This window comes from Sphaerodactylus townsendi, linkage group LG08 (assembly GCF_021028975.2).
Source record: "Sphaerodactylus townsendi isolate TG3544 linkage group LG08, MPM_Stown_v2.3, whole genome shotgun sequence".
In the NCBI taxonomy this organism is placed as follows: domain Eukaryota; kingdom Metazoa; phylum Chordata; class Lepidosauria; order Squamata; family Sphaerodactylidae; genus Sphaerodactylus; species Sphaerodactylus townsendi.
Genome location: NC_059432.1, coordinates 45,325,951 through 45,336,466, shown reverse-complemented (window position 1 = coordinate 45,336,466; position 10,516 = coordinate 45,325,951). Strand labels below are relative to the sequence as shown.

The 10,516-nt window shown below is 39.8% G+C and overlaps 1 protein-coding gene across 3 annotated transcripts in view; it reads left to right on the top strand.

The window, feature by feature from the left end:
* Positions 1 to 675: 675 nt before the first annotated feature.
* The window catches only part of EDRF1 (erythroid differentiation regulatory factor 1), a 30,533-nt gene continuing 20,692 nt past the window's right edge, over positions 676 to 10,516 (top strand). Inside the window, exons 1-8 of one of the 3 annotated variants that reach the window (XM_048505779.1) lie at positions 676 to 846; positions 2,552 to 2,760; positions 3,459 to 3,525; positions 5,073 to 5,198; positions 5,731 to 5,816; positions 8,094 to 8,244; positions 9,990 to 10,088; positions 10,347 to 10,468. In XM_048505779.1, coding sequence (XP_048361736.1) covers positions 733 to 846; positions 2,552 to 2,760; positions 3,459 to 3,525; positions 5,073 to 5,198; positions 5,731 to 5,816; positions 8,094 to 8,244; positions 9,990 to 10,088; positions 10,347 to 10,468 — 974 coding nt within the window. In that variant the 5' untranslated portion in view covers positions 676 to 732. Of the gene's footprint in view, positions 847 to 2,551; positions 2,761 to 3,458; positions 3,526 to 5,072; positions 5,199 to 5,730; positions 5,856 to 8,093; positions 8,245 to 9,989; positions 10,089 to 10,346; positions 10,469 to 10,516 lie in introns of all 3 variants that reach the window. The other 2 variants (XM_048505778.1, XM_048505780.1) reach the window with 2 other exon arrangements.

Genomic DNA, 10,516 nt, shown 5'->3' with positions numbered 1-10,516 from the left:
CCTAGTCCAGGACTTTTTACCACTATGCTACGTTGGCCGATTAAAAAAAAGAACCAGATCTCTGAGCAGAGCACTTTCAAAATCTCATTGGCAAGAACTGACCTGTTAAGTTTCTGGTCTCTACAATGAAAAAATACTGGCTGTGATAATATCCTGTGCATGAAGGACTCATATTCTAACTTTTAAACTCGGGAAACGAAACTATGCATGCTGAGATTAATTAAATGTATTTGCATTTTTTTAAAAAATCCTGCTGTAATAAAGATTGGTTGACTGATTATGGAATTATGCTCTCCTATGTTAACCTGCCTGAAAATAGAAAATCAGAACAGTAAGCAGAAAGAAAGGGGTAGAACTTCTCGCCTCCTAGTGCATGCATTTCTATTTGCACTTTTCAAAAACCGTACAGGATCAATCGAAGGTATACTCCATGACATAGTCTGAACTCTCTCATCTTTAAACCGGACCAACATTACTTCGACTCCGCCTGCACACTCAGTTTTAACAGACTAAGGAGCAAAAGGTTCCAACCCGATCTCGCGAGAAGTTTGCGCGATCTCGCCCGTTCTATCAGGAACGAAACGTGGGTCCCAAGCAAAACAGTGACGACATCGAGGGGGCGGGGTCTACCCGCGTGCATTCGCTCCGGGCTCTTTCCGGTCGTTTCTAGACGCGGAACCGCAGAAAGGATTCTGTACTTCCGGTTGTTTCGCTGAGAGTCGAGCGTATGCGATGGGGGACTCTCCGGGAGCCGAGGTCGGACTGAGCGGCGCGGGGGGAAGTGAGCCGGTGACCCCGGAGCTTGGCCCAGCATCGCTGACGGGAGAGCGGGAGGACCCTAAGCAGGTATTTCAGCCGCGGCGACTAAGTTTTGCACCCACTTTTCTGACTCTTTTCGGGTATCTCGATAATGGGCCAGTTCACAGGTGACCAGGTGTTGCGAGCCTGCATGGAAGTGGGTCAGGTGACATGTTAACGCGACGCAAACTTAAGCGTTCAGCTGCAGCCTGTCTCTTTGTATATATCGGGTTCTGTCAGTAACCGGTGCGAAATTGGCCATGCTATTATCGAGTTTCCCCTCTTGGCTCTCCATGTCTCTTCCTTTTTAGTTTAGTCTCTTCCTTTTCTGTCTGCTGTCGCCAGCAGCAGAGAAGACACTTTGCAGTGCTTGGCATGAGATGATCACAGCAGTGTTCATGGGGATGTATGCATAGATGTTAAGATTATTTTAATGTTCTTCCTCCTGCCATACAAGGAGCCTCCTTAAGACATATTCATTGGTAGCTGTCATTTTGCTTTTTCCTCAGTGATACAGATGTGTGGGGATGCCACAAAATAATCTTGAGGATTCATCTGCATTCACTGTTGTAATGGCCACGAGGGTGCATCAGGAAGCCTATCCAAATGATTGCAAATGGTTTTCTGTTTGCTTTTAGTCAGATAAGCATATTGTGTACAGTTATTAAAATGGTTAAAAGTCTGGATTCCATGTCCTATGAGGAGAGGCTTTGGGAACTGGGTCTATTTAGTCTGGAGAAGAGAAGGTTAAGGGGTGACGTGATAGTCATGTCTAAATATTTGAAGGGATTGCATGTTGAAGATGGAGTAAGCTACTGGAATCGACTCTTAACCATTCGGCTACAGACCAACATAGCTAGCTACCCTCTGAAACTAGATTTGTGATTGAACTTCCAGGAGATTCTTAATGAAGACTGTATCTACATGGGTATAGTTTATTTGTGCTTGGTTAAATGTCCTTTAGAAAAATCATGCACGGCCTGTGAACAATAGTGTCAGAGTGTGCTTTCAAAGCATCTTTGAAAGATTATTGCATTGTGTATACTACAGTGGAAAGACATGGCTGGGGATGGGGGAGTGGAACCTGAGGCCAGAGGGGACTGCCTCATTTATCCGTGGTGAATTATCAGCCTATGTGGCTTTTTGTCCATGTGGATCCCGTGATTCCAAACATGGCTTGGGGGGTCAAAAGCGGCCCCCTGCCACCTTCTTTTTGTCCTAAAATCACAGCTGACTTATGGCGACCTCATAAAGTCTTCAAGGCAGGAGGTGTGCAGAGATGGTTTGCCATTGCCTGCCTCCATATCATGTCCCTGGTATCCTTGCTACTCATTCCAGTAGAAGAACTGATAGGCTCCATCCCAGGAGTCCTCATTGTAATGCAGTTGACCTGCTGGGTTGGTGCATGGAATGATATGTAGGTCCCTGTTCCACCATTCTGGACTCTTTGATTATCAAGTGAATGTACTGGGTTTATGAAATGTCGATTGGTATCAGTGAGGGTCTGCTTGGATGTTGAGACCTGCCTTGTAGACTGTACTGTATCTTGGTTGCACTCTGCTGGAAAGAAACTGGTGATATTTGTTTCTGAGGTGTCAAAATTGCAGTGGTAGGGTTATAGTATACTGAATTTCTCACTTCTTATTTGAATGGAAATTACAATTCAGGCAGTGTATAATGATACCCGTTATGAGAAGTGATAGAATTAGAGTTACTTTACTAACAAAACTCTTCACTGTTTTATGCAAACCAGGGATCCATCTTATTTCTTGGAGGCAATGAAGTGAAGAGCAGTGCTGTGGTGAAATATTCGTCTGCTCCGCCACAACCTGCATTTGCCCGTCTCCAAGAGAAGACTGACCTAAAACTGCCCCCTGCAAACTGGTTACGTGAAAGTGCCAAATTGGGACCAGCAGGGGCAACTATTCTTGGCAACAGCAAGAAAAGCAAGCCATTTTCCAGGTATATATTGTGATTCCTGTTTATCCCACTACTGTTATTTATGTAGTACCATCAGTGTGTGTGGTTCAGAAGGGAAGGGGAGAACAGAAGTTCCTGCCCGAGGCATTTACAGTCTAAAATTTGACATGAAGAAGGGGAGAGAAGTTTAGATGGGTAAATGAGGGAAGACTATGCATTCATTCCACTTGCGGTTGTTTAGTTTCAGAAAGGGAAGAAAATAAACACATAAGAACTGTATCCATATTTGATATAAAGTAATGAAATAACATGGCAGGGTGGTTACAAGACTTACTTATTTCTATATTTTTGTAATAATTTCCTTTCTGAAAACATCAGATTGTTGTACAAGTTTTAAATATTTTAGGTTTATAATTAAAACTTACATTTAGCTGATTTGTAGAGTTACTAATTATTCATGAAAATTTTAAATCTTACATGGATAATGTCCTGAGGTAACAGGTGGAAAATTTGTTATGGGTAGATGTATAGAAGGACATATTTGGAACCTGGTAAAACCATTTCTTGAAAGGCCCTGCACTCTATCATTATTTCCTGGCATGTAATCAAGAAGTATTTTAGATGATTTGACTTGTTAATGTAACTGTATGCTATTGGTTAATAATTGGTTTTGAACATACAACAAAATGCTAATTGTTGCTTTGAATGTTGTAATTAAAATAACTTGTGTTTTTTAATAGCTTTGGAATGGCGTATGATTTTATTGACTCAATTGGAAATGATGTGGATGTTGTGTCTGATTCTGAGGTATGTATATTTTGCACTAAAATAGTGTTATAACTGATTGGAATTAGCTTCAATTTGTTTTATTTTATTGATCTTATTCTTTTAAGAAAGCTTCTTGCTGAACAGCGATAATGAAATGATTTTGAGAATTGCATTTTATTTTTATTAGACAGTCTTACTTGAGAGCACAATAAATGTGCTTGCCGTGTATTTCTGTGTATTATATGGTATTTCAAAAGAACAGTGAAGTGTTTTCTATCTAATTGAGCAAATAAGCAAAATCTAAAATAGTGCACAGCATTTGGTACAGTAAACTGTACAGAGCAATTTTTCCCTCCAAACTGCTTAAGGGTATGAATGGACATCATACTGTAAGAAGCGTTTTGAAGTTGTTTGTATATTTCTGCGTTAGAAACTATGTTGAAATATACTGTCCTTTTTTTCCTCACATTATATCAGTTATAATTTTTCATGGCGCAGTCTTTGAAAGAACAGGCAGTGATTTAGAGCACTTTACCAGACCTGGTTGCAGGATATTCTGTTAGGCTAGCAAATATGGTAAGTTGAAATACTTCCTTGAGTCACTAGATTGCATCTTCAAATAAGACATTTTTCATCGCTGGAGAGAAGTTAGAACACAGCTTTTTCAGCGATAGTTCAACCATCTATGTGTAAAGTGCTTTCACACAATTGGGCTTGTGGAAGAAACAAGGTGTTCCAGTCTGATTTGTTTTGCATCATGGGGTATCATCCAAAAGCCAGAGCAGAAAAACTGAAGGTAATGTAGACAATACAAAACAAGAGTATTAATGGAGCAAACTTAAACAGATGTTCTCAGAATCCTACTCAAGTCTATTAAAAGAGGCTGACTCAGAGAAAAATGTGTTCTTTTTAATTAACTTATTTAAAATATTCCCAGCCTTTCCTCTTGGACTGTAACGCCACTAAAAGTGTACTCCAGTCTTCAGGTTTCACACCACACATGGCTTATCCCAGACATAAGCTGAAACCATAGTTTGTGTTCTGAATGATCAAGCAAACTATGACTTAGCCTTCTTCTGTGCTTTGATTTTTTTGTTTGCTTAGCACTTTAAGTTCTAGGTTCAATGGCTTCTAGTGCCATAATTTCAGTTTGTCAATTGAGATATAGTGTCAGACCTGACTTGCATATCCAGTTGTTCATGGTTTCTGGTTCTGATTTGTTCGTTGATATCTAACCATGGTTTGCCAAGACAGACGTTGCGTCAAAGTATCAGAGTTTCCTTTACCATACTTGGATATCATAAGGTGAAATGGTTAGAACAGTGCCTGAGACTGTTGGATGCTAGAATCTAAATACTGGTCCTGTTAAAGTGACTCCTGCTTAGAATGCAGCTGGGACTTCCAACTTTAGTGGGGGGGTTGAGGGGTGCCTAGCTGCCTGCATATCGGGCCCTCCACTGTTGCATTTGCCCCTTGCACTAGCAGGGCGAGTACCCATGCTGGCACAAAGCTGCACTGGCTCCACAGGTTGATCCCCCAGCTTCTAAAACGAACTGAAAGGTCTTTCTCTCTGTTTCTCTCTGCAGAACATTAAAAAGCTGCTTAAGATTCCTTACAGCAAATCACATGTCAGTATGGCTGTACATCGGATTGGGAGAACACTTTTGTTGGATGACCTAGATATTCAAGAACTCTTTATGAGATCATCACAGGTGATAAATTTGTTGAAATTATGTGTTTGGTCATGGGGTATTATTGTTCCATGTGTGCAGTCTCTGTTCCCAAGGACATTAGTTTTGAGAAGCATGACATTTTCTGTTATGGAGGTTGCTATAATAACTATTAGACAGCAAGGTACATCTTAGCTAGTGATACTCAGTGGTGGGATTCAAATAATTTAACAACTGGTTGTTTACAAGCACCATTTTAACTACTGGTCCTGTCAAAGTGGTGCGAACCTGCTGAATCCCACCACTCATGATACTGTTAAATTGCCTTCATTGTTTTAATTTTTGTACTGCCAGATTGGTTTATGAACAGTTTTCTTAAGATGGAAAGTAAACTATCATGGTGGTCAGGGGTATATTTAATTGATTATATAGTAAAACAATGTATTGTATTGAATGTTCGAGCTGTAAAAGTGTTAACAGTTGAAACCGTTCATGTGCCGTCTAGTTTATTTAGTATCTTCCACTAAAGCACTTCATTGTTATAATAGTAGTTGTATGCTTATTTATAATACAGACTGGAGATTGGACATGGTTAAAAGAATTCTATCAGAGACTAATAGATCAGAAGTGGCAAAGAAAGAAGAAGAGCAAAGAACACTGGTACCAGAAAGCTATACTTTCCAAATTTCTGTATTACAGGTATTTTGTGATTTTTACGTAAGTTTTAATCTATTACATTGAATTAAAATTAGTCAGTCTGCTACTTTATCTTTGATAAATACATGAAACTACACCCGGAAGGGAAAAACATGATTACATTTTAAAAAAATGCCTCAGGTCTCGTCCCCCCACTGTAAGGGGGCTATAAATGACCTATGTGACTATCCTTGCGGAATTTGATGTAAGGGTGGCATAAGTCAGAGCCCTGGACCGCAGCGTACCTGCCTGTGAAGCTGGGGTGGAAACCGATTAACACCAGTGCAGAGCTGTGGTGGCTCTGACTTCCAGGTTTCACTGCTGGGGAGCTGAGAGGCAACTGCCTGCTGGTGCCTTTGCATCTTCTGCTGGTGGGGTTGCCCCTTGCACCAGCAGAGGCAACAAACACAATGACATGAGGTCGTGACCCCATAGCTTTTTCAGCCCCACCCCTGGATTGGGCTGTAAGGAGAATTGTGGGAGTGAAAAGATTTGGCTTAACTTCGTACTGTGCTTTGCAGCAAAACAGCAAGCTGATGAGCTGTGTTATTTGTGAATCATATACAATGATAGTGGAATACCTGCTCAGGACAATATACCTGTATTGAAAACGGGTATCAAGACTGGCCTGATCCATTGGCAGATGCAGATTTTTGTGACCATCTTACCCTTTTCATTTATTCACTTTATTAAGAAAACTTTAATAACCTCCTTTCTAGCAGCATTGCTCTCAAAGTGAGGTACTCGCTAAAAACAGAATGATCAATACCCTCAGTTAACTGAAGCAACAGGAAGTCTGAGTAACTAAAACTGCCTCAAACATTATCTGACAGAAACAGTAGCCTGCAAAGGTCGGAATAACACAGATGGATCTTTAAGGAAGGCCTTTTTAAAGCGATTAGGACGCTGGCCCCTTCTGCACACGCAAAATAATGCATTTTCAAACCACTTTCACAATTGTTTGCAAGTGGATTTTGCTATTCCGCACAGCTTCAAAGAGCACTGAAAGCAGTTTGAAAGTGCATTATTCTGCATGTGCGGAACGAGCCGCTGTACCAAATAATAGGTCATAGGATTTAAGAGGAGCTTCCCAAAATGCCTGTTAAGATGTGACCACCTTCCTAGTATAACTAAAACTGTTTCAGTGTTGAATCTTAATGAATATAAAGGTAAGTACAGAAGAAAGCACAGATATACTGGGGCCAGTATTTGGATCCTGTATAAACAGGAAGTTGTTGTGTGGGGAAAAACATTATTTGGCATCTGGATGTTCCAGCAGTGTGTACTTCTCATTGAGCATGTAATTGTTGCTTTTTGACAGTGCTGATCATCCATGCATAAGCTATGGAGATAATGTTCTTTCCCCTGTATTACCTCTGAAACAGATACTGTGCTGCAAGATGATAGTAGTATAATGTTTTATGCAGGGGGAAATGACTGTACGCTATCCTGTATGTATGTAACCTGTTTTTGTTCATGAAGATTATTGCCTGTATACGGCCTGTTTTTGTTCCCAAAGATCACTGTGTCAATGCCCACATGTATAATTGTTCATAAAATCATAGAACTGATGGCATTAGACTGCAGGGGTTTAGCTTTCTGTTCTTGATACTACATGTGTGATATTGAATGTGAAAGACAATCACAAACCTGTTGCCTTCTTTCTGACATGTGGCTGCAGATACACAAAGATGTGTAGAAACCTGACTTGTTGCTGATCTTGCACACACGTGCTTCCCTTTTTCATGCCAAAAATCGCAGTACAGCATTAATTCCAGTTATTCATGACATATGGGTTTTGTAGATCATGGGTAACTAGAGTTCATGTTTAACTGTGAATCTAGGTGGAGCTTCTTGGTATAAGAAAGAGGAGGGAGGTCTGTGCACAAGCCTGTTAACAAACTAGGCTCATGTACATCTTTTCTAGTTACATGTGACATCTGAATACAGTAATGGAAAGATCACCAGTGGTTAACCTGGTTGTACAATAGTCTTGACTTTACACAAATATTGTAAGAGTGTTAGTGATGATGCTTTTTGGAGGGCTAACAGCCCTGCTCTCAAGTATACCTACCAGGAGCCTGCTTCTGAGAATCGTAATGTGCATTGGAAAATTAGTTCTGAATAAAGTTGCAGCTATTGACCGGTTTAGTCACTGAGACAGAACTAATATCCAGCATATTAAATTGTAGGATTTGGGAAAGGATTCTGATTTAAAATGTCAGTGTCTGCTTTTGTCAGCATTAATGGCGATGAAGCTGCTCATCCCGTTCCTAACCCTGAAGAACAGCATGAAGAAGAGGCAGCTGAAGATGAAGCTGGAAGGGTTTCTTGGCCAGCCCCCTTTGAAATGCCCTCGTCGCTGTCTGAAGATCCAAGTGCTTCTAATCAGGTTAATGTAGTCAACGTTTTACTTAATCTGCCAACAAATGTGGTGGTGTGCTAGAAAGAGGGGAAAAAACTAAATTGCTTGATATGGTAGAGCACAGTGACTAAGGGATAGCGAAGTAAATAAGAAAATTTATTGAACTGTGATGTTCTTGATCCAGTTTTCACCTTTGCCATAAACAAGGTAACCTTAGACACAGCATGATTTTTCACATTTCTCCCCATCTATAATGTGGAGGTTTTAATGAGGTTTTAATAGGTTTTGTTTGAACAAACACATAATTGTTTTAGCATTTCATCAGTATCTGATATTTTGACAGGGGTGTGTCGATATAATTCTCAGATCTGGTATTTAATTTGTAATTTGGTTCTGAAGTATTTCAAAATGTTGTGAATCTTCCCAACTTCTGAATTATTTATGACCTGTTCATGTGAAAAATCAAAAGTATGAGAAAAGGCATGAAGACATGAACTCCTAAGAGTTGAAGAAAGTTCTTTGAAACAGTCAAATGTCTTGTTCTAAATAGACCTGGTTATGTAAAACCACTGATCTGACAAACTGTTATTTCTGTTTCATCACTGATCTACTTAGCCTCTTTCTTTAAGTTTTAAGTGATTTTCTATTCCTATCTTAAAACTTTGGACTACATGCCAGTATGTCTGACCCCCCCCCCCTCTTTTGTGCCTTCTGTTCTCAAGCTTGTGTGCAGTTTAATGGATGTCTTTTCCCCTTTATGTTCCTTGGAAAATCCTTAGTTGACAAAGCTATTGCACTTCCATTGCCTTCTTGTTTTCAGGTCAGGTCTGTCCAAACCATTTAATTTGACAGTTCTTGTTATTTCCTTTTGTTTCCAGCAGATTATAGGATCTCTGAATAGACAGTGCAGTGCATGCTTTTTCTATACATCACCAAAACCATTGATAGTTCTAAATCACTGCCTGCTAAGAATGCTCTATGCTCCTGTGAAATTGTCTAGTTCTCAGGCTATGGGGACCAGGCAGACTGTACTATGAGTGGTGAGAATAAGAAGTTAGCTAAGTGAAAGTAAAGACTTCCTTGATAACTGCAGGTGGTTACTTGAAAAATGCATAATGCTGTTAAATGTTTTGTTCTTTGTACAATATTCCACTTAATTGCTGCAACTAAATACTGCTTATCCAGTAGGGCTGATGTATTTGTAGTTGGGTATTTACATAATATGCTTCTGAGGGCAGACCAATATCATTACAGGAAAAAGTCTCTCTTCAGGAAGTAGATGATTTTTAAATGCCACACTTTAGCTGCAAACTTAGATGAAAATTGGTATTTACTACTGCAGATAGCCCAAAGAACTCCTGTTGTTTCATGCCTCAGGTGCAGTATTCCACAGCTGAGGCTCTGAAACTGACAAAGGGATGAAGGCGCTTCCACTGCATGTGATATCCATTCTTTTTAGGATGAGCAGTACAAAATAAAATCCCCCAGATCATCAAATCACTAACCTTACAGAATTTAACCAGAAACTATTTTCCGAGCGTGTTTTCTGTACTTGCCAAAGACTTGCAAAACTTTATTTTACAATGGTAATGTGTTTAAGTAGTGGTGGATTAAGGAACAATTTAATGCATGTGATGAAAAAAGCTTGCAGAAATATGTGTGTTTAATGCACATGTGATTGCTGTTCAGACTTGCAGAGTACATAGTTTATTTAAACTGACATTTAATGTCTTTAATAGAATCACTTTTTAATATCCTTGTGCTTTTCACAGGGAAGTGTGCCTCTTGAGCCTTCATATGTAGTGGGGCATGTGGCCTCAGCCCCCAAAGAACAAAACCTTACTTTGTTCAGTGCTGGGGAAAGCAGTCAGGTATGGTTTTATGTGGCAACTGAGCTAAGAAGTTTAACTCAATTTGATCTATAGTGCTACTCAGAGAGAGAGAAAAAGTCACTTTTATCAATTGCTTTGTGGCCTCTGTGAATGTGTAGCATAGTTTTCATGTGTCAACCTTTATTTGCGTTTCTTGCCCTTTGCTTTCTTGTATATCTTCAGGCTGTGTTGCACTCTCCTTTTTAAAGAGATACGTGAATTACAAACATGTTTCAAATCTCTTTTCCAAATGTAAAGGGTCTTAAAAATGACTTTGTTCGGAACATCTTGTGGACATTTGAAGATATTCACATGTTGGTGGGATCAAACATGCCTATATTTGGAGGAGGAAGATACCCTGCTGTGAGCTTGCGTCTCAGGTGAATTTCTAGATATTTGAAAACGGGGCTGTGAAAGAGAAGAGTTGC